General features: G+C 37.9%; 1 protein-coding gene across 4 annotated transcripts in view; it reads left to right on the top strand.

Moving 5' to 3' along the window:
• Adgrg6 (adhesion G protein-coupled receptor G6) overlaps window positions 1–22,566 on the top strand; it is a 133,397-nt gene that overhangs the window by 79,401 nt on the left and 31,430 nt on the right. For 3 of the 4 annotated variants that reach the window (XM_031380467.1, XM_031380468.1, XM_031380471.1), the window contains exons 5-14: window positions 2,801–2,869; window positions 4,730–4,813; window positions 10,484–10,569; window positions 11,629–11,681; window positions 12,319–12,384; window positions 16,834–16,976; window positions 19,437–19,548; window positions 20,549–20,604; window positions 21,127–21,337; window positions 22,326–22,497. In XM_031380467.1, the coding sequence (XP_031236327.1) occupies window positions 2,801–2,869; window positions 4,730–4,813; window positions 10,484–10,569; window positions 11,629–11,681; window positions 12,319–12,384; window positions 16,834–16,976; window positions 19,437–19,548; window positions 20,549–20,604; window positions 21,127–21,337; window positions 22,326–22,497 (1,052 nt within the window). The remainder of the gene's footprint in view (window positions 1–2,800; window positions 2,870–4,729; window positions 4,814–10,483; window positions 10,570–11,628; window positions 11,682–12,318; window positions 12,385–16,833; window positions 16,977–19,436; window positions 19,549–20,548; window positions 20,605–21,126; window positions 21,338–22,325; window positions 22,498–22,566) is intronic. The other variant, XM_031380469.1, reaches the window with a different exon arrangement.

Raw genomic sequence — 22,566 nt, 5'->3', positions numbered from 1 at the left:
CTTCTGACATTTTCCCTTATTGCCACCTCTGAGCTCTTAGATAGAGATACTGCAGTAGACATGTACTTAGCCTAAGAACTCCTTTCCCACAAGCTTGCCCCTTATCTCTCTTTGTCTTGGAGAGATACTGTATCAGCTCCAGAAGCCTCTAAGGAGCCCTGGACTGCCAGCATTGTGTGTAATCTGAGAACTCCAGGAACCTCATCCAAGGGCCTCCATAGTGCTGTGTTACAAAGCTGAGATTTCTCTAGTCACGCAAGTCTGATGGCTTGTTAGTTGTCTGGAAGTCCTGTGATGAATGAAGGCCTGTGGATGTAAGGTCTTGGAAAGAGTGGCCATGTACAAGGGGCAGCAAGCTCCCAAGATAAGGTTCTCCGTCTCCCTCCTGCCTCCCTCCACTTCACCACATCACACGCCTTTCCCAGGGTATGTGCTGGCTTCGGTTTTCAGTCTTCACAATCCCCCTTCCCTATCTCCGCTTCCTTGCACAACCAGGCTTCCTCCTGTGACATTAACTCTCCAAACCTCCGAAGTCCGAGTTTCATTGTTCCCACGAGACTGACACTGATTCCTGTACAGCACAGTTAGAGGTCTTTTCAGTCTTTATCACTCCAGCCTCTCAGTTCCACTCATTGTTGCCACACCCTCCATTCAACATCCTTAAATTCTGTGAAGCCACCTTGACCAAGAGCTGTTTTTATCTTCCCAGATCTCTGCCCTGGAAACTTAAATATCGCCATAGCTGAAGTCTGATTCAATTCTCTTCTCTGGCGAACACAAACCCTTCAGTATCTTTTGTTGACTGGTGGCTTACAGAAACCGTTTCTCCAGTGTGCACTATAGATGTCCAACAGGCAAATGACTTCCTTTGCCAGACACAGCATAACTCCCCTCTTGCTATTTTCTTTCTCCACTTATGAGGTCATCATGCCCAGTGTCTCAAGTTGAAAAACTGCAAACTATTCTTCCCTTTCTCTTCCTCTTTCCACTTCGTCACCGAACCTTACACAATCTGTCTTCACATTTCTTTTGTCCATCCCTTTCAGTCTCTCTTCTCGATACTCAGGGTGTCAAGCCTGAATGATTAATATTCTTTTGCCTTCTTGCACCCCACACACCCCCACATCAAAAATTGTTGTTTTTCAAATAAAAAGTCTATGGTTTCACCACGCACCCCTTCATGTATCCCAATTGCTTTAAAAAAAAAAAAAAAGAGTTCAGACACTCGTAACACGTAAAGCATTCAGTAATTTGTGTAGTGAAGCTTGAGCCCGCATCCCTACTGTGAATGAGATTCAGCACTAGGAGAAAGACTCAGTCCTGCTGTGGTGTACCAGACCGTCTTCCACAGGCTGCCCCGATAGTCATCTGACTGGGCCCACACGTTTCTGTAGTTACTCTACTACAGCGGTGCAAAGCGTGTACACTGCCAGGCCTCTGCAGTGCCTCATAGATAGGTAGGTGTTTCAGGAATCCTGTCTGGCTGCCTCGGTGCTCTGGCAACCCCCGTACCTGTGTGCTGATTTCCGGCTCGCCCTTCTCACCAAGTTTCTGTCATGGCTTCCAGTGGGCCACCACCAGCCCTGAAGCTCTTCCCTAGGTACTTGGGCATTTGTTACAATAAGGTCAGCTTTCATCAGTGCCTCTCTCACAGGAGACATGGCAGCAGAAATTCTTGTGCCTGCCACACCTCAGAAGCTCTAGATACAGTGTCTGTGTTTGTTGCAGGGACCTAGGAAGTAGTTTCTTGCCAGAAAAAGTCATATGATAGACTTGCCAGTAGGGCTGGCCTTTTCTGATGTGCCACAGTCTTTTCCATGAGCCTGAGACATCTGAGAAAGAGGACAACATACTTCCCTGGGTGCCATTAAACTGTTGAGGTGTTTTCTGCTTGTGTATCTATCACTTACCTAATTAGACATACTCTGTGAGCTCATGTGCCTGCTCTGTCTGCACATAGTATTCCCGTGGGAAAGTTGGGCACATGTTTAAACATTAGAATGAATTCACCACTACACTAGTGTCTATCAAATATACATATGAAAACTATATATATGTTTCAAATATATATGAAAACTGTATATACATATATATATAGTATGTGTGTATTATATATGTATATATGTATTATGTATGCATAATGTAAATATTAGAGTTCATTCTTATGTCTCTGTTCAAGTGCCATATTATTTGCAGTAAGTTTAGCCCATAATCACAACAGGAAGATTTAATGCAACAAAGAGCATCTAATATTTCTATTAGAAAAATCATCTTAGTGTCTGTTTCCTGTTGAGGAGGTATCCGAGAAAGCTTGAAGTCAAATAAAACAAGACTGACTTGAAATCCTGGAAAAATACTTTTGGAATTAGAGTTCACATAATTGTGTTTATATACAAAAAAATCTCCATTTTATGAGTAATTCACATTATTCAAGTTCTGTTTTGAAATGTACCCTGAATGTTCATATTATTTTATTTACATGAATTGCTGAGTATTATACTTCATTATTCAAACAATCCCCAAATATTTTACATAAACTTTAAGGGATATTCTTGCTTCTTTATTTCAAGTACATATGGCTGAAATATTAAGCTCAAGAGTTTGAGGGCAATTTGACTTCTCCAATTTTGCATTTGAGGAAAGTAAAGCAGAGTCACCTTAAAAGACATTTTCCTGTAGGTGCAGTTGCCTCTCTGAAGGCTGTTTCTGCTTTATCAATTGCATAAGTGATAATATTTACCTTTTGGGGTATATCAGCAAATCACAAGTTAAATTTGCACATGCTTCTGTGTTGTTCAAGGTTCCTACCTGATCCCACTTCCTGCAGCAGAGCTGACGAACTGTTCCGATCTGGGGACTCTCTGTCAAGGTAGGGAGCCAACATCAGCTCTTGACACCTTCTCATGTTCTTAACTCTTGCTGTTTGGGAAGTTGTAGTTCACTGCTTTGTGTTTTATCTTAATGTTCATCTGAAAAGCCAGAAATGGCAAAACAGAATTTCTGGATGTGTTTTGGCTGTGTAGGTACACAGTATCAGTGTGCACAAATAATGTGCTATCAGGACATAGGGGCAATATGGGCCACATTTCCATAAAGCTCGGGTTTTCTAAATGTGAATGGTTACATGGCGCTCAACAACAGTTGGTTTCATCTCTCCCCATGTTTCTTCTCATGATTATTGTAAGCATCTTGGGTATGCAGTCCTACAGTATTTTGAAGCAGTACTCATATTCATAAATTGAGGGGAACGCATGATGAATATTTAGAAAAGATTTGAAGATGAGGCCATGAGATACTTTATGTTATATTATATAGCTTAAATCGTAAGATAAATATAGTTATATTAAGTTAATGTTAATATTAACTGTGTTATTTATCAAAATAAATCTTTAATGACTATATTTTGAATAAAATTGTTTTATGTACTAAGTAGTTACATGCTAATAACAGAATTATACATGTATGCAATATATAACATAAAATAATAACATAAATGTGTTGTCTTAAATGTACCACTTTGCCATCTAATTTTTTGTGACCTGTTTTCATCCATTGTCACGTTACATGTTACATGCCTGTATAAAATGCAGCATCTTCTGTGTTCCATATGAGACTCATGGGACTGCCTTTCCATAAATGGTGGCGTGGTTAAGAGGATCATGGCACAAAGGTGACAGATTAGAAATGATTTCAAGCCAGACAGAGCAAGGAGGAAACACATGAATTTTGGATTTTCCTTCTACGATACATGAATAATATTACCAATCAATGCTCTATGATAATTAAGTGATGTTTTTTTCTTTAGATGAACTTTGTGTAAGTATGAAATAGTATAAAATAGAGTAAATAAATAAATAAATAAAATAGTATAAAATAGAAGACCTTTGATATGAAGGCTTCAAAAACCTTAATTTATTTTTATTATTTTAATATAAGATTTATACCTTATTTTATCCTTAATAAATAAAAAAGCATTTTCACAATGTATTTACATTAAGATGATCACAATTTTTCACAATTATCAAGGCCATCAAAGTGATTTCCACTCTCAAGTTCTTTATTCTCAAATGGAAATTATTTTGCCAGATGTGGTGGCTCATGCTTTTATTCCAGCACTCCAGAGGCAGAGGCAGGAAGATTTCTGTAAGTTCAAGGCCAGCGTGGTCCACAAAGTGAGTTTCAAGACAGCCAGGGCTGTTATACAGAGAAACCCTGTCTCAAAAAACAAAAACAAAAACAAACAAAAAATTAAAGAAAAGAAAATTATTGTAGCTATATACTTTTTACATCAAAGATTTGATACACCAGCATTTTCTTTGGTGCCTTTAGATGGTAATTTTCTAGATCATTTCATCATTATTTTATACTTAATTATTTTTTATCAATTAATTATTTAAAATTATTATTTTATTATTTTTATTTTATTTTATTATTTATTTTGGTATTTTATTTGTCTAGCTTTTGTATATCAGTGCAAGCTGACTCAATAAACTTCTAAGGTTAATCTATGCAGATTTCCTGCTTTTAACTCTCTTTAAACTGATTCTTCATGTTCAATAGAAAGCCTTGCTACTTTTTTTTGCATTGTAAGCTTTTAGTTTATTGTATTAGTAGCATGAAATAGTTTCAACTCTTCTATTCATTTTCATAAACTAGCTGTAGATTACTTATCCATATTAACTGTTTTATGCTCCTTGTAAAATCGCATCTCTCTCATCTTTATTACCAGCTACTGTAAACCCTCCTACCACTCCACCACCCACTGTCTCCACTAATATCCCCGTTACTAACAGAGTCCATAAGCAAAAGAATGGTAAGATCCATTGGGTAAGATACTATGTGGAGTATGTCTGGAGTGTGTAAAATTGTATTCTGAGAATGGGAATGTGGAATGTTCCAGCTCTATGATTGGCAATACGGGATTCAATAGTGCATTTGAAGACTAGGAAAACAATCATCATCTCTGGTCTCAAACAAACCAATAGCTTTGAGGACTTTGTCACATTGAGGTTAAAAACTGGATAAAAGTGGTGGTGCGCATCTTTGATCCCAGACTCGGGAGCAGAGGCAGGCAGATGTCTGTGAGTTCGAGGCCAGCCTGGTCTTCAGCGTGAGTTCCAGGACATCCAGGGGTACATAGAGAAACCCTGTCTTAAAACTACCCTCCTAACCCCAAAAAAGGAAAGAAAAAGTCATTTAATTGGAAGGAATTAATTTTCATTTTAATTCATCTGAGAGAAAAAGAAGTACACTTCTTTATATAGTGGTTTTGTCAAATGGCTACAATTGAGAATCTTTCTGTTTGCTTGAGAAACAGGATTTCTCTGTGTACCCCAAAGAGTAACAGGCTGGACAGTGCTGAGGGTACTCCCTGAAGAAACAGATTTTAAAAGGATGTTATGATATGTTAGGCAAGTGCCTGCCTCTGAGCTCCACTTGGAGCCCCAATTTTTGAAAGGTAAAATTTCAAGTAATTGCCAGCATATACTGCCCCCTTTCCCTCCATTTGTATTTTTCTATTGGTACTAATCATACTTTTCAAATGTGCCAGTTATATCTTTTAAGAAACCAGTAGAGGAAAAGCCAGATGTCTTTATAATTCTGCTGCATATACAGATCACATACATAGTCATGTGCAATTTGAATTAAGTGGTTTCAGTTTCTTCTGATAAAGATGAATTACAATTAAGAGACTACCCCACTGCCTCCAACACAGTAATAATCTCAAATATGAGATACTAGAGGCAAAGGAGATTTATAAAACCCAGTTCTTTAGTGTATAAGGCCAAAACATCTGTAATAAATCACCGGGGTTCCAAAACTCAGGGAAAATAAAATAAACCTACATAGTTCACTTCTATTTTCCCTTAGGGCTTCAAGGGTTACATCAACTTCCTCTGTAGGGACTTTTACATTGGAAGTATGGAATAGTTTGCATGTAACATAGATATAAATTTCATTAGGGTTATAAAGACATTGAATCAAGGAAGTGTTTATGGTTATTCCGCTAGCTACACCATGGAGATTTATGGTTTTAGGTCTATCTCCCCAAGCAAGCAGTAACAGCAGCTCCAGTTTCCAGTGCATATTTCACATGGACTCCTGCCAGCAGATGGGAATATTATAATTCTAACTAAGCATTTCCCTCTTTGTATGAACAGACAAAGAGCCTCTGTGGCATTCTCCCCCCAGAACTGATACATCCTTTGCTGCCCAAGAACATTGACATGACTGCTTCAGAGCCCTTGACTTGGTGGATTGGAGCTGTATTCATTTGATCGTACAGTTTCTGACACTCTTGAAGAGAGCCTTGTTCAGGCCATCCCTCTCTGCGTCATAACCTTCACTGGAGTTGCAACAAAGCAGGCAAATATTAGAGTCACTTAAAATGGCCTATAGTGACAACATTCAGAAAGAAGAATCCAATTCAGATGACTGTTGTGGTTAACATATAATTTTAATAGTTAAAATATTCAGAGTGGTGGATATAGTTTCAAAAAATTTGATACTTTAAATAAATTCTTTTACCATCTTAACAATTTTAATCATATACTTGAACCATGTGCTTCTCTTACAGAGGCCACCCACTCTTTCATCTGTATTTATGGAATTTCACTCTTCTATAATGATGCTCTCACTTTAAAAGTGAAAACTTAAAATAATTGTAGCGACACAGTGTTCCACAACTATCTTTTATATTCTACTACACTTCTGGGGGCTTACAGCCTGGCCCCTTCATTATTTTCCAAAAAAGGAGAAGTAACCAAGTATTCCAAACAAAAGATATTCACATAAAATCTCCCTCTGTTCTAATTTAAAATAATTGAGGAAAGATTTTTTTCTCTGTAAATAAATCACATTTGTGTCAAGTCTCAGACCCTCTAATGTCATTCACATATTATCAACATCTTTTTATTCTTTGAGAAACTGTTACAGTAAACATTCTCAGGCTATCATCTGATATATTAGAAAATCATACTTTTCCATGACTGGAAAGATTGAGTCAACTGTCAAATCTATTATCTACCTTACCCAGCCCTTTTAACTCTGAGCTGTCAGAATTTTACTGAGTTGATCAATCATCATCTACTAGTGTAGGGAGAGGAGAAGAGAAAGACAGAGAGAGACAGAAAGACAGAGAGAGACAGAGAGAGACAGAAAGACAGAGAGAGACAGAGAGACAGAGAGAGACAGAGAGACAAAGAGAGACAGAAAGACAGAGAGAGACAGAGAGACAGAGACAAAGACAGAGAGAGACAGAGACAGAGAGACAAAGAGAGACAGAGACAGAGAGACAAAGAGAGACAGAGACAGAGAGAAACAGAGAGACAGAGACAGAGAGAGACAGAAAGACAGAGACAGAGAGAGACAGAAAGACAGAGAGAGACAGAGAGACAGAGACAGAGACAGAGAGACAGAGACAGACAGAAAGACAGAGAGAGACAGAGAGACAGAGACAGGCAGAGACAGAGATGGAGAGAGAGCAGGAACACTAGATCACTTAATAATAAAATAGTCTAACTCATTATGCCAATCAAATTGCTTCTAATTGCAAAGCTCTTTTCAGCATTTTAAATAAAATTTGCATCCAATACCTAGCATTATATACCAAGAGAGCTTAGTCAATTTTTTTATAGATAGTCTAGGTATTTCCACAAATAATGAATCTTTGCCCAGCCTCCTCGACCTTCCCCCAAAACACTGCCGGCATGCTGATTACTTCCAAATGATGCTGCTTGTACTTGAATCTACACCAATCCTACTGAACAGTAAACATCTGTGATGTAGACACAAGCAACCGCACTAAGGGATTCATTCCACCTGCTCTCATTATTCTGAAAATCCAATTCACAGGTGCCAATGGCAATGTTCCTTCCAATTCCTCATGTGTGTTCAGCTAGCCAAATAACAAATTCGCTTATAGGACATTTGTGGGGGTCCACCAGTCATTGTAGATTTACATGCCAGCTGTCTAAAGAAGTTGGGCATAGAAGGCTGTGCAGATTGCCATTTATAGTATAAATGCAGCTTCGTAATTGCTTCCTTATCAGTTTGGAAGAATTATCTGAAATCAAAAGTAACATGTGAGTTGGATTTTTCAATTTGTCTTTTCAAATAAATATAATTTCATCATTTCAATCCTATATTTTGTAACTTTAATGGTAATTTTCATATTCCTCAAGGAACTTGGATGGTTACATGATGAGACCTACAGTAGTGTACACTACTTTAATATCGTGCCTTCGATAGCTCCTGGAAGTTTTATGTAGCTAGAAGAGTTACTGACTGGGAAGTAGATAGATATATCCTTATTTAGTCTGCTTCTTCCTTTAAAAACTTCTGTCAGAGGTTCTTCTGGCCTATACGCTATTGTTAGAACAATGCACACATCATTTAAATCATGTGGATACATGAAGATTTGTAGTTAGCTTTGATACTAGAATATCATGCCAGTTTTCTAACTGTAGACAATGACTTGCTGCTTTGATAACATCAGGGGGCCTGTTTGTGTTTCATAATTGCATTTCCCCTAGTGACAATGTTTAAACAAATTAATTTAAAAAAAAAAACACCAGTAGACACTCCATGTTCTTTGGTTCTTTTGGTTCCTTTTAAATGTAGCACATAATTACTCATTGAATATATAACTCCAAAAAGTTTTAAATAAGTAACAAGTAATCCCCACTGAGTTTTTAGCTAAATTTCTAGTTCTGAGGTTTCCAAGCAGAGAGTACTTGATAATTATTCACAACACAAAAGAGTCTGAAATACAGACAGTAGTTTATTTGAGATATTAATCTATTTGTATCTCTCCTAAGCAACACTCAGAAACACAAAGGTTATCTGATGCTGAACATTTCATTTTATGGAATCAATGAACTGAAAAAAAAAGTGGAGCAGGAAATGGTTAAAATGGAAAGAGACTAGGCTAAATATTTGGATGCGTCCATAAATTTTCAGAAATGTCAGTGGTTAAAATATTGACATTTTTAATGCTTTGTAATCTTTTCAATGTAAGAGAAAAATAATTACTTATATTTAGTACTCCATCTAGTGGTAGCTTTTAGATTCTCTTCAGGGCTCTGCCGCTGTTTGTAGACTATCTGTTGGATATGGGCACACTCGGCCTTCTGCCACTTGAATATCCTCCAAGCCTCTCAGCAGGTCCAGGATCTGATGAGATGAGACCTACTGTGTAGGTTTTTATAAACTTTGCGTTACCACCATCTCTTTTTTCCCATGTGTTCTAAATAGTTGCCACTTGGAACATGCTCTGAGGAAAATAAAATTCAAGATTACTACAACTGTAGGAGTTTTAAATATTGACATAACCCCATCTGTATAAATTAAGCTCACCAGTCTCTTGAACTTATTTTTCCATATTTGCATAACTGTATGAGAAGATAGAAATACATGTTATTTCATATGAGACTTATAGGACTAGGCTTTGCATTTTTGCTATAGCTGGGACTTTCCAGAAACATGATTTTATATATTTTTGTACTGCTTCCCCAAATTTTTCATTGAATGAATTTTTCAGCATTATTTAATTATATAGTTCTAGATATTTTATACTTTTTACTTAAGACTTACCTAAAAATGCAGAGAAAGATGGATAACACTGATAGATATTACTTTTCCCCTTCTTTTTAACTTCTATTTTAAAAGGATGCTTCCTACACACACACACACACACACACACACACACACACACACACACACACACACATTGGCTACTTTGAGTCAAGTGCCCCGTGACACATAGCTAGCTCCTGTAGTTGACCAAGCCCTTTCTGATGAGCTCCTTTTTCATGAGGACAAAGAGACTCACCACTTTAAAGAGCCACTAAACCCAAAATACAGCCTTCTTTTCAGAATATGGTTTTCTCTATAAAGCTCATTAAACCAATTAAGATTCTACCTGTAAATATTAGCTTTCTCATCTCTACTTTGGTAAAGAGACTGTCCTTAGAAATGAAATGAAACCCACCCCAATACTTTAACTAGAAACATATGCTTCAGTGGGAAAATGAGGAAAAGTGGGGTTGGAGGGGTGTCATTGCTTCATTTCCAGGATAAATCTTGCCAAGAATCCCGCTTACTACTTCCTGTTCTCAAACTCTCATTTTTAATCATATTAAACAATCATAATTTCATATTATCAAAAATCCAGCCTCACATGGAAACATGATCACTTCATCAGTTCTAGGTATCAGAAATCTATAGAAATAAAAAAATAGCTTATAATTACTACCACAGTCATAAGCAAGTGATGATTTAGAAGCAACGAAATATCTACAAAAGTAAACTAATCCCGAGCTACTTCTAAGCGGCTGCAGCAGTAATTTTAACATCAAAATTGGCCCGAAACTTCCTGTGCCTATGTGTCCTTTAATTATATGCAATGATATGATGATGAACTTGTATGGTTTGTTTCACAAGTAAACTATAATTCATTATTAATACTATTTCTAATGTGCAGATGGAATCATGTATCGAATATCTGTTGTGATTCACAATGACTTTAATCACCCTGAAGTAAAAGTGCAGGCCAAGGTGGCAGAATGGGTAAGTGAAGTTATTCTATTGACTCCTTGCTTTAAAACTGTATCTTCTTTATAGATTGTAAAGATTCTGAATGAAACCAACAAAAAGTTCACTAATAATAATAATAATAATAATAATAATAATAAAGATAATAATAATGATAATGATAATAATAACAATAATAGAGGGCTGGAGAAGGAATTCAGTGGTCAGAAGTTGATATTGCTCTTTCAGACCTTTTAGTTTCAGTTCCCAGCACACACTTCTGGTGGCTCACGGATGTCTGCCACTCCAGCTCCTGTAGATCTTCTGCCCTCTTCTGGTCACTGTGGGTACTGCATTGATATATGCATGCCCACCCACCCTGGGTCAGACACACATACAGAATTAAACATAAAATAGAAAGCTTTAAAACAGTATATGACTAGACAGAAACAAGGCCTTGTGTTTCTGTATAGGAAGAGAGCTGTATTTTGGTACAGGATACAAAACTGACCCTAAGGAGTGTTGATGGAGCACAATAATTATGTGCTCACTTTGCAGATTGGAAGCAGGCTGTGGAAAAGGGTGTCTCCTTGTGTCCCCCTTTCTTTTCACAGTGTTCTTATTTGCATTTACAGGCAGAATGATCTCTAAAAATAAAATTGTTTATTTTCATTCTCTAGCCATAGGTAATATTACTAGTCGTGAAGATGAGCTCTAACTGTCAGAGTATTAGATAGACAGGAAATGACATCATTTCCCACTTCACTGCCTTGAATCTTGGCTGAGATCCCTGCTGATTAGCAGATGATGCTAGAAAGCTGGGTCTCCTCTTCAAACTTCCATTTCTTTACAAATAAGAGGGTGGTGTTGGGGTGGGATATGGTATCTGATTCACTGATTAATTTGAAGATTAGAAGAGGTGGCATTCATCCCATGGCTTGCTGGTCCTCTGTGTTTGGCTCCTGTGGTTCTTCAGCATTTCCCCATGGTCTTTGTACTGAGGACAACTCATCTTTTGGAAGAAGACAACCTTGACTCATAAAAGAATGTTTTTAAGCATCACTGAAACTCATCCTTTCCCATTGTGTCTTCCAGCTCAATTCAACCTTTCAGAATTGGAACTACACTGTTTACGTGGTTAATATAAGGTACATGCAACTAATTATCTGAGAAATATCAATGTTTAATTTTCCACTCCTCCCCTTTCTGGCTGTATCTGAATACCCATGCGTTTGGTTCCAATAAGTGAACTGAATCAATGTATTATGTGCTTTAATTTATCAAATGTTAGAAAAGATAATCAGAGACAGAAATTAAGTTTGCCTCTCCTTAGTAGATCACACTGAGTATGCACTGGGTGTATCACCTCAGTTTAGGGATGACTTCCTCTACAAAATAAGATGTTGACAATCTGTTTGCACCCTCCTTTTTAAAAATGAGCTTTCATTATTTTTTCATCTTAATGTCTTTAACCAGACATTGCCCACATGAGATGTACTGGCTCAGGAGAGGGATCAAGTTGTTCAACAAGTTCAGGAGGTTGAAGAAGCAGATTCTTTCTTGGAGTGTCTTAGGGTCGTGATCTACTAAGATGCACTGTGGATCTCCAAAAAATCACAGAGACACAGTTGTCCAGCTGCGCAGACCTGGGCCTCTCAGAACACACACTTGGCAAAGTTCTACTAGAGTCTCCATCCTCCTCACTCTCTCAGCTTCCCCAGTTTTGCTGCAGACCAGACACAATGTTATCTGCTTGATAACAGATACATGAATATGTCTTTACAGTTTTCACCAAGACATAGCAGAGGACAGGATGAAAGTCAAGAGAGACATCATGGATGACGACAAAAGGTAACTGCAAGGAGACCTGGAACGTGTGCTGGGTTTTTGTCCTTGCTCATGACTGGCTGTCTGGAGGAAAAATGAAACAATGGTCAGAGAAAATGTTTTAATTGACTAGTCCATTCAACTTACTTCCTCAGCATGGCTGTGACTTATACTTTTATAATTTGTGACTCTGAAAGAGAAAACAGGTAGCAATGTAAGTCTGTGAAAAGACCTCAAGAAGCAGAGCACTTAAGAATGAAGGTGAGCAGGGCCAGCATTTGTAGCCCATCAAAATCCACCATTCCCTATTCAAAATTCCAAAAAGACCTTCATAGGGAGTAGTTCGTGGGTAGAAGGCAAAAGTCATGGTGTTTTAATAGCACCTGCCTAGCATGTATTAGGTCCTTGGTTCTAGCCTCAGAACTAACCCCCCCCCCAAAGAGCTCCATTTTAAGATTCTGATGACATGGGATGGCACATAAAATATAAATAATAGGAGCCAAATATTTTTAATATCTACAATCATCACTATTTTAAAATCATGACTCCATTTTAAAATCATGACTTCATGATTCAGTTTCAAGATCATAAAGTCATGTTTCAAGATCATGACTTAACCACGCAGATGATTAATGGCTGCGCTCAGCATGCACAACCAGTTGGCACATAAGGGTCAGCCTTTCAGATTGCTGTAAAATAAACAATTAAATCCTTGAATGAAAGAAAATAAATAAAAAAAAGAAAGAAAATAAATAGCTGACTTAGGGTTGTGTATCGGATCTCCATAGAATTGTAAAAATCATTTGAAAGGCTAATGTTCTCAGAAAGCTTGCTAGGTTTTAATTTACTGATCTGATGTTATAAAAATGTAGCTATTGGGTGCTGGATGGTTCACCAGGTAAACATGCTTGGTGCTAAGCCTGCTGACCCGAGTTTGATTCCCAGAACCTACATGGTGGAAGGAGAAAACTGACTCCTACTGGTTATCCTCTGACTTTCACACATGCTTTATGGAGCACACAACACACAATACACACACACACACACACACACACACACACACACACACACACACACACACACCATATGCATTCCAAAATATAATTAAGGATTTCTTTAAAAACTAAATGAACAAAAAATATTTTTTTAAAAATGCAGTCTTGAAGACAATGATGTATTGCTACCATGAGAAATGCACATAAATTTTTATTTGATGAGAGTTGACCTGAAAACTTTTATTATTTTACCTATTTAATATTTGAAAACAAATGTTTTGAGCCTTGCCTTTTTTTTTTTTTTTTTTTTTTTTTTTTTTTTTTTTTTTTTTTTTTTTTTTTTTTTTTTAGTTTTTCAAAACAGGGTTTCTCTGTATAGCCTTGGCTGTCCTGGAACTCACTCTGTAGACCAGACTGGCCTTGAACTCAGAAATCCTCCTGTCTCTGCCTCCCAAGTACTAGGATTAAAGGAGTGTGCCACCACTGCCTGGCAAGCCTTGCCATTTCTATATGTGGCCAATAAATTGAACCACACTCTCTGATTAGGTTTTTATTGTGACATTCACTTTCCTTTATGATCTGAAGAGAGAGTCACATGTTTCAGGACGGTAAATGACAAAACGTTTCTTCTCCCTCTCCTAGGAAAGTGGTCCTTTCACACAGTTGTTACTGCATCATGGTGAGCCTCCATCAATGGCTCCAGCAGCAGCTAGGATCCTCTGTGGGTGTTTATTTAGCATCTGGGACAACCCTAGCTTGAGTGTGACCAGTAGAACCCTTCCTTAGGAACTAAGCATCCATCCCAACAGCTTACTCGTAGAGGCTCCTAAATTACTGATAACACTAGACACCAGCTACAGTGGCTGTGTGCCAGCCTCTCAGAAGCTCTTCCATGAAAGACATTTAAATAAATAAAATCTCCATTTCCTGGTCTTTCAAACCAGTGAATAATTTTACAGAAAATTACAGGGCAAACGAACCAATCTTACTTGTGGGAAAATCCACTTACTTGGTTTTCCTTTGTTAAAAATTCTCAGCATTGTCTTTTTTATAGCTTCCCCCTCTTTTCAAAAACGTATTCTTTGTTACTCTTGTGCTCACTGACAAGGCTTTGTGGTCTCTCCTAGTTTTCCTTTCACACAGGCTACTCCGTTCCTTTCCCCAAACTCTTCCTTTCAATCCAATCTTGCAGCTTGAGCATCAGATAGTGCTGGCTGTTGCATATCATTGCTTGAACAGACAGGGAACCTGAAACCACAGAGTATCTGGCTTATACCAATAATGAATGGCTGATAGCAACAGAGATAGACCTTGACCCAACGTTGTAGTAGAGTAGTTTCTGTTTTCAGATGGGTAAGAAAAATAACACAGATAAGGACTGTGAAAATGTGGGCTACTTCTTGAATGGTTCATGTTATTCATGTATTGAATACACCCACAATACATTGGAATGTTCCCACAGTACAATAGGGTGTTGTCCTGAACATGGCAGCGAGTTCCCAGGAACCAGAGTGGCAAAATGCTTTTCTTCCAACAGCCATTTAATCACAAGACACCTTATCATATGCCATTTGGAAAATGATCAAGGGTTCACCATACACTATGTGTCCACATCTGTGCTAGCCTCATGCTGAAGTCTGGCTTATGTATGACTGTTAAGTGGTGGATTGTTTTCGAAGTAAAAGCCTTTGGGAGAAAAGCAGTGACTTTGTCCTTGAGACTTGTTTCTGAGGACCAGTTATGTACTTAGTAGACCTATCCTTGAACAACAAATACTTTACTTATTCCTTATTTTTCTTTTAACATCACAAATGTTCTTGCTCTATATTTACTTCTATTCTTACTGACAAAATTTCATAAATTGAATGTGCCATTCTCTGTACTTTGATGATGCGTGCCTCCTCTTCTCTTGGGCGAGTGAATAGCAACCATTCTGTGTAATAGAGTGATGTCTGCTATATTCTGCTTTTCTCTGCAGAATATGGAGGAAATACAAATGCAGCACTCTCACATAAAGCAGTAAAAAAAAAATCCTTCTTTCCATGACAAAATGGCCTCATGTACCTCCACCTCAATGCTGAATTTTACCTTTGCATTTTTGCTATTGGTAACTGTTGCTGTTATGGTTTAGTTGTATGTTTTGACAGGTTTTTTTTTAAATCTACCTCTTTAATCCCTACATCATTTTGATTCCTACATTCCTTTGATTCAGATATTTTTCAGTGTCACACATTCTAAAACCACTTGCAGCAGTATAGTAGCCAAACTGTATATGTTGAGTGTTCATTTTATAAATGTTCACCATACAGAGCACTTGTAAAAGCTCCATCTATGGGCATGCATCATATTTGTAAATAACAATACAACAATTTCAAGAGTCCAGTGTACAGCTTGATTTTTTTCCTCTGAATTTTTAAGTTTTGTGTATATAGAAACAAAACAGAATTAAGTATATTATGCCCTCTTTTGAGTTAAGTGGATGCTACAAATATTATTATATAATATGTGAACTGTTCATATTAAATATATATATATATTTTTTGTTTTTCAAGACAGGGTTTCTCTGGATAGCCCTGACTATTCTGGAACTCACTCTGTAGACCAGGCTGGCCTTGAACTCAGAAATCCACCTGCCTCTGCCTCCCAAGTGCTGGGATTAAAGGTGTGTGCCACCACTGCCTGGCTAAAGAATTGGGGTGCCATGATAAAATTCTAAGGAACTATCTTGTAAAATCTATTCCAGGTAGTGGTAGTGTGAACACCGTAATTTGTACCACAGAGAAAGGCCAAGACTCCTTAATTGATCTTTTCAATCTCCATGTGTCATGGTGTCTGGCTTATAGTTTCAGAGGTTCACTCCATTATCATCATGGCAAGAACCATAGTAGCATCCAGACAGACATGGTACTATGGACCATCCAGGCAGACATGGTACTTGGACCATCCAGGCAGACATGGTACTATGGACCATCCAGGCAGACATGGTACTATGGACCATCCAGGCAGACATGGTACTATGGACCATCCAGGCAGACATGGTACTATGGACCATCCAGGCAGACATGGTACTATGGACCATCCAGGCAGACATGGTACTATGGACCATCCAGGCAGACATGGTACTATGGACCATCCAGGCAGACATGGTACTTGGAGAGCCGAAAATTCTACATCTTGACCAGAAGGCAGCCAAGAGAAAACTTTTCTGTAGGCAGCCAGGAAGAGGCTTTCTTCTGCAATGGGTAGAGCTTTGTGCATAGACTCTCAAAGCCCACTCCCACAGTGACACACTTCTTCCAACAAGGCCACACCTACTCTAGCAGGACTATACCTCCTAATAGTGCCATTTCTCTGAGCCAAGCATATTCAAATCACCACATATAGCATCCATGTTCTATTTCTCCCACCAACACCCCCCCCCCCCCGAATCAGTGAGCAACCCCAGGAGCACAAGATCTCTGTCATTTTTTTTTTGTAGGTTGGTGCTCTGGGCCCTCCTAGTCTACAATGCTACCAATAACGTCAACCTGGATGGAGTGATGATTGAACAAAAGCTTTTAACGAACAATGCATCGCTAGAGGATGGCCTGAGGCTGTGCAAAGTCGATGTGAACCAGCTGGGTACGTGAGAGTTCAGCTTGTGTGATTTACATATGCAGAATTAACTAACACACACACACACACACACACACATGTTCTTCTTTTGCTATCTATCTGTATAAAGTATATTTTTAATGAAATTTCTTATATAAAGACTGCAAAAATATATAACATTACAATAAAGATGGCCTCAATACTTTGGAATCTAAGAGAATTAAGAAGGCAGCCTATTTGTATTTATCTTTTCTCATCCTAAAAGGAGCAAAGTATCCGAGTAACCCTGACTATTATTGGCTGCCACTTATAGGATTAAAAGACTGTCTATATGCATTTACAGGAACATTTATAAAATAACTAATGTAGATAAGTTCCTTATTACAAAACGTCTTACTTTTGTGTTCTTTGTCTGTGAATGATGCTATTACTTTCACAGGAGGAAGCCAGGAATCTTGAACAGAGAATCAATTCTCAGCAACTATACCTTCCCCATCTTAAGCTCCCATGGTACACGTGACACAGCCTGTACTCTCCCAAGTGCCTGTGGCCTTTTGTAGCTAGATCGTGTGCATAGCCTTCACTCTAATGGTCGCGCTCACCTTCACCTATATAACTTCAGAGATAGCCACAAATCCACCTCTTCTTAGAGGTCTTTTCTGAAGTCATCACATTTAGTACACATCACCATTGTTTAGCCTTTGCTTCATATTGTTAAGAAACATTGTACTTCGCATACCTTAGAATACTTAGGAATATCTTAGGATAGTCTCTTATTGGACTTATCTGCATCTCATGCATATTGTCTCTAAGTATTTGATCTTTAACATGAGATAGCATCCTATTTTGAAAAGTGCCTAGCTTCAAGCACTTGAGTACTTGTTGGATGAATAAATGAATGGATAAATCTTAATGGTATACTTTTACAAAGAAATATTTAAAAGCATACACAGCTAACATGATTGCTCTGGTGTTATTCTAGGAGTAGTTACATTCTAACTAGGGACTTTCATAGAAACTGGGACAAAAGAAGATTTTGCTTCTTTGCCTCTGGTGCCCTAGGAAGCTGAAGTAGGGTTATGGGTTCTCTTCATCCCTAGAGCTTGCTAACAACCATGGCCAGATCCAGTGTGATAAATGCCCACTTCTGAAAGCAACCGCCCATCTCCATTCTATGTCAACACACAGAGTTGCAGAGACCATCAGCGAGGTGGATATGTGTAAATAGCAGCCACAGTCGTGAAGTACTAAACAGTGTCTAGGGCTTTGTGAAAGTACATGCTTTCTCACGAGCAGGTTTCCAGAGAGGAGCCAGAACTCCCATTTCATACACAAGGGTCTCTACAAAGAAGCACTGTAAGAAATGGCAGGGAAGATATGACAACACATCCCTGAGGGACCACCCCCATCTGTCCTCAAAGGCTGGATAATCTTAGGACAGCCTTCTGTGCTGTCCTGGATATTTAATCTAAAGTAGTTATTTGATATTGTTTTATATGTTTCTCTAGAAGTGACTGTGAAAAAGGGTTTATGGCATTTGAAAATGAAAGCTTAAACCCTTCCAGATTCAAAGGGCAATTTGGAAAGTTATTTCAATTTTCAATTGATGCCTATAATATTAGTTCTCAGAACGACTTACTGTTTCTTCAGCCCTTGGAAGACTGTGGTGGTTGGTATCTTGCTTTGCCATTTTCAGTGATAAAATCTGATTTTTTTTTGCCATTACTAGGTTCCTAACCTTCCTAATGTTGTGACCCTCTAATACAGTTCCTCATGTTGTAGTGACCTCTAACTATCACATTATTTTCACTGCAACTTCATAACTGTAATATAAATATAATCATTATGAAAATATCTGTTATGCAAGATATCTGATATGCAACTTCTGTGAAAGTTCCATTTGACCCCAAAAGAGTCACTACCCACAGGTTGAGAATCACTGAACTAGAGTATTTTTCACACAAAAGAGGTAAGACAGGTGAAGTTGGAACTTCCTTGGCATTTCTTTTCCAGTAAGCTTGAAGGAAGTGCACATCACAAGAACAGCTAGAAAATGATCCGTAAAATATGCTTACAGCTCAGCCATAAAACCTTTTGTGCACAGTTTGATCCTCCATCCCACATTTCAAACTAATTGCACTACATTTTGAAACTTTCAGGTTTTGTTCCCAATTTCTATCACATTTATTCTCTGAATGAAACTCCTTTACTAATATGTACTTAATGGTTTACAGGAATGAGCATGTACATTTCATTATTACACTATGCCCTTTATTATAAGATAGTTTTGTAAAGTATAATAATTTTTATTTTAAATGTATTCTTATCCTTGTTAACTTTTAAAAACTCTAAATATAAAACTGGTTAGTTAGTTAGTATATAAGTAGCTACTAAATTCCCAGGACTGTCATTGGTTTTCATTCTATACCTTTAACTTCAGAAAAGTACGGGCTGGTCTGTCTCATGATGGCTTTCATTTTCTCTTAGGCACGTGTAGCGCCTTGGAGGATCCAGAGAATTCTAGGTGGCCAGCCATCTTACCCTCTGTCTACAAACAACCATGTCCAAACAAGCCTGGCTTTTTTATGACGCGGGCATGGTAATTCTTTCTTTGACTTTTGACTAGTCATGTGTCTAAGCTTACTATCTATGTCACAGCAGTATTCATTCATTGCGTTGATTTGAGAAGCAAAGCAAAAATCACATACATGTTGGTGGATAGATATGAGGAAAAATATTACCTACAAAGCTGCTTTCCCCTAACAATGAGTTAATCAGATTCTCTCCAAGAAAAGATTGAGAAAATTGGAAAGCCAAAGTATGGCTGCAGAGCAAAGGACCCTGTAGTCAACTTGGTCTGGGAACATCATCAAAACCCCCATGACTTCTTATCCAACTGAGGGGAAGAGAGAATTGGCAGAAGGGGAATTAAGATCATATCCAGGTTGGGCAGCCTGTTGACTGACACAGACTGCCAAGACACAGAATTCCTTGCATGTCTAATAAACCTTAGATGAGAGAGTTGCACGGGTTCGCCAAACCGCCCTGCATATCTAGTCCTCCACCCTCTGCCTGGGGCCCAGTTAGTTCTTTGGGAAGAGATTCAGGAACAGAAAGTGCTTAAGTGTGAGTCCCCAGGATCAAGGGCAATGTTTGCCACTTGCTGTGGAGAAGAGAGAAGTGCTGTAAGATTTATGGATGCAAGTTTGAAATGTGGCCCTACCTCTTCCTGGCTCGACGTCTTGGGAAAATTCCTTGGCTTCTCTAGCAAATGTACTTCCTCTTTTATAAGTGTGGATTGAACTCTGCTCTCTAGAGTTATGTGAAATTGAAATTTGAGTTTTCCAGTAAAGGTCCTTAATGCAGCACTTGACAGTGTATGTGAAGCCAGGATGCAGGATGCAGGTACTTCTCTTCGAGAGTGCAAGTTACTGACTGGTTTTCCAATAAGGATTCTTAGCATCATTTGTAATATTCTTTTCAAAGGTAATTTAGCTAGATCAAGGCAAATTCTGGAACTGAACAATTGCTTTTGTTAAATTTAATTTCATTAATGCCACATATTTAAATGTCATTTTGCTGTTTGTTAATTATTGCAGCCTTTCTAATGGAACATCAACCTTCTGGGGTCCCATTGATGCTTCCAACTGTTCAAGTGAGTTCAATTTGTCTTCCCTTCCCAAGGACAGAGTGAAATGACCTTATCATTGGCAAGGCTTTACTCTTTTCAGATGTGGTGCTGTGCTGTGTGATATTACTGTAATATTAAAACTCGGGCAAATGAATCTTTCACCTTTTTTAGTAAGAAAATATACTTTTCTGCATATTAACTTTGTGTCATGTCCATAATCTAGGGAAATAAAAGTGATAAGAATTTTTCACAAAGGATTTAAAAGTAATGTGCAAATTGCTATTTCTATCCATTTTTTCATACTTCTGCATTATTTTCAAGTGGAAAACAACTTCAAGGTAACATTGGTTCCTCTTGAATCATTAGTATCATACTTAAAGCATCTGACTCTGTGTGTAGAGAAGTATTGCCTTATGAAGGTGGGTGAGGGGTGTGCAGAGAATGCCCACTTTCTGCATCTGTATAAGAAACCATTCACACCATTTATTCCTAGAAATGTCCGAAAGGCCCAGGCAAACGTTATGTTGTTTCTTTCCCTACCTCTAGGACAGTCAAATGAAGTGGCAAATGAGATATTAGACCTAACAGGTGATGGACAGAACCTAACCTCGGCTAACATCAACAGCATTGTAGAACAGGTCAAACGGATTGTGAACAAAGAAGAAAACATTGACATATCCCTCGGCTCCACTCTAATGAATATATTTTCTAATATCTTAAGCAGTTCAGATAGTGATTTGCTTGAGTCTTCTACTGAGTAAGTATCCCTTCCCGGGCAAGTTAAGTGGCATGAATATGTTCTGAGAACATCCCCCATTTCTGCATGCTTTGTGCTCACATTCCATGATTCATTACTCTGTGAGATACATAGGTGTTTCCCAAGGTCATGTACAAAGTAAACTCTAAAGCTCTCTATTGTAGAAGTATAATTTACAAAGTAATTAGACTTTTTATCCGGTAGCATATATAAAACCCTCCCCCAGAGCATACTCATTACATTGTAATGTATTTTCATTCTAAAACTTTGACTATCCATGATTATTATAACTCGGCCACTGTAAGTCTGCTGTTCTATACAGCTCTGTGAATTTCTAAAATAAAAAATCCGAGAACAGGTATAATTTTATTTTTTTATATTTTATTATTCCACTTGTTATTGACATTAGGGCCTTTAATTTTTTCTGTTTCCTTCCTTTAAGTAATATTTCTTTGATTAAAATGTATTTGTTAGCATGTTCTCTAGGTTATTTGATCTCTACCCAATTCATTGCAAGTACTTTTAAAGTATCTTTTGGTTTCTCAAACAATATTTGTGGAAAACAAAATTCATTCCTGCTGACTTTGCTGCTGATTGTCCTTAAGTCTGTGTATTTGGGCTGGAGAGATGGCTTAGTAGTTAAAAGCACTGACTGCTCTTCCAAAGGACCTGACTTTGATCCCCATTTCACAACTGTCTGTAACTCCTGTTCCAGGGGATCTAATACCCTCACACAGGAATACATGTAGGCAAATCATGAATGTACATAAAATAAAATAATAATAAAAGTCAGTGTAGTTTTCTTGAGGATGAATCAGTTACGGTCATTCTGTGTTTTAGCTGATAGAGTTGAGGTTTGCAATTTTTTTATGGCTGTATGCACTAAGATCAAAGAACTGAAAGTTAATTTATTTCTTAGAATGTTGTCATGCAGCAAGTACCTAAAACACAGTTTAATCTAACAGTGATGTCATTTGCATTTCTTTAGAGCTTTAAAAACAATTGATGAGCTAGCCTTTAAAATAGACCTGAATAGTACCCCACACGTGAATATTGAGACACAGAATTTGGCCCTTGGAGTCTCATCCCTGATGCCAGGAACAAATGCACCTTCAAATTTTAGCATTGGCCTTCCCAGCAATAATGAATCCTATTTCCAGGTAACAAAACTGTGGGTTTTTTTGTTTGGTTGGTTGGTTTTGGTTTTGGGTTTTTTTTTTTTTTTTTTT

Source organism: Mastomys coucha, unplaced genomic scaffold (assembly GCF_008632895.1).
Source record: "Mastomys coucha isolate ucsf_1 unplaced genomic scaffold, UCSF_Mcou_1 pScaffold2, whole genome shotgun sequence".
Classification (NCBI taxonomy): Eukaryota; Metazoa; Chordata; class Mammalia; order Rodentia; family Muridae; genus Mastomys; species Mastomys coucha.
The sequence above is the reverse complement of the archived record's forward strand: the minus strand, read 5'-3'. Positions and strand labels throughout refer to the sequence as shown.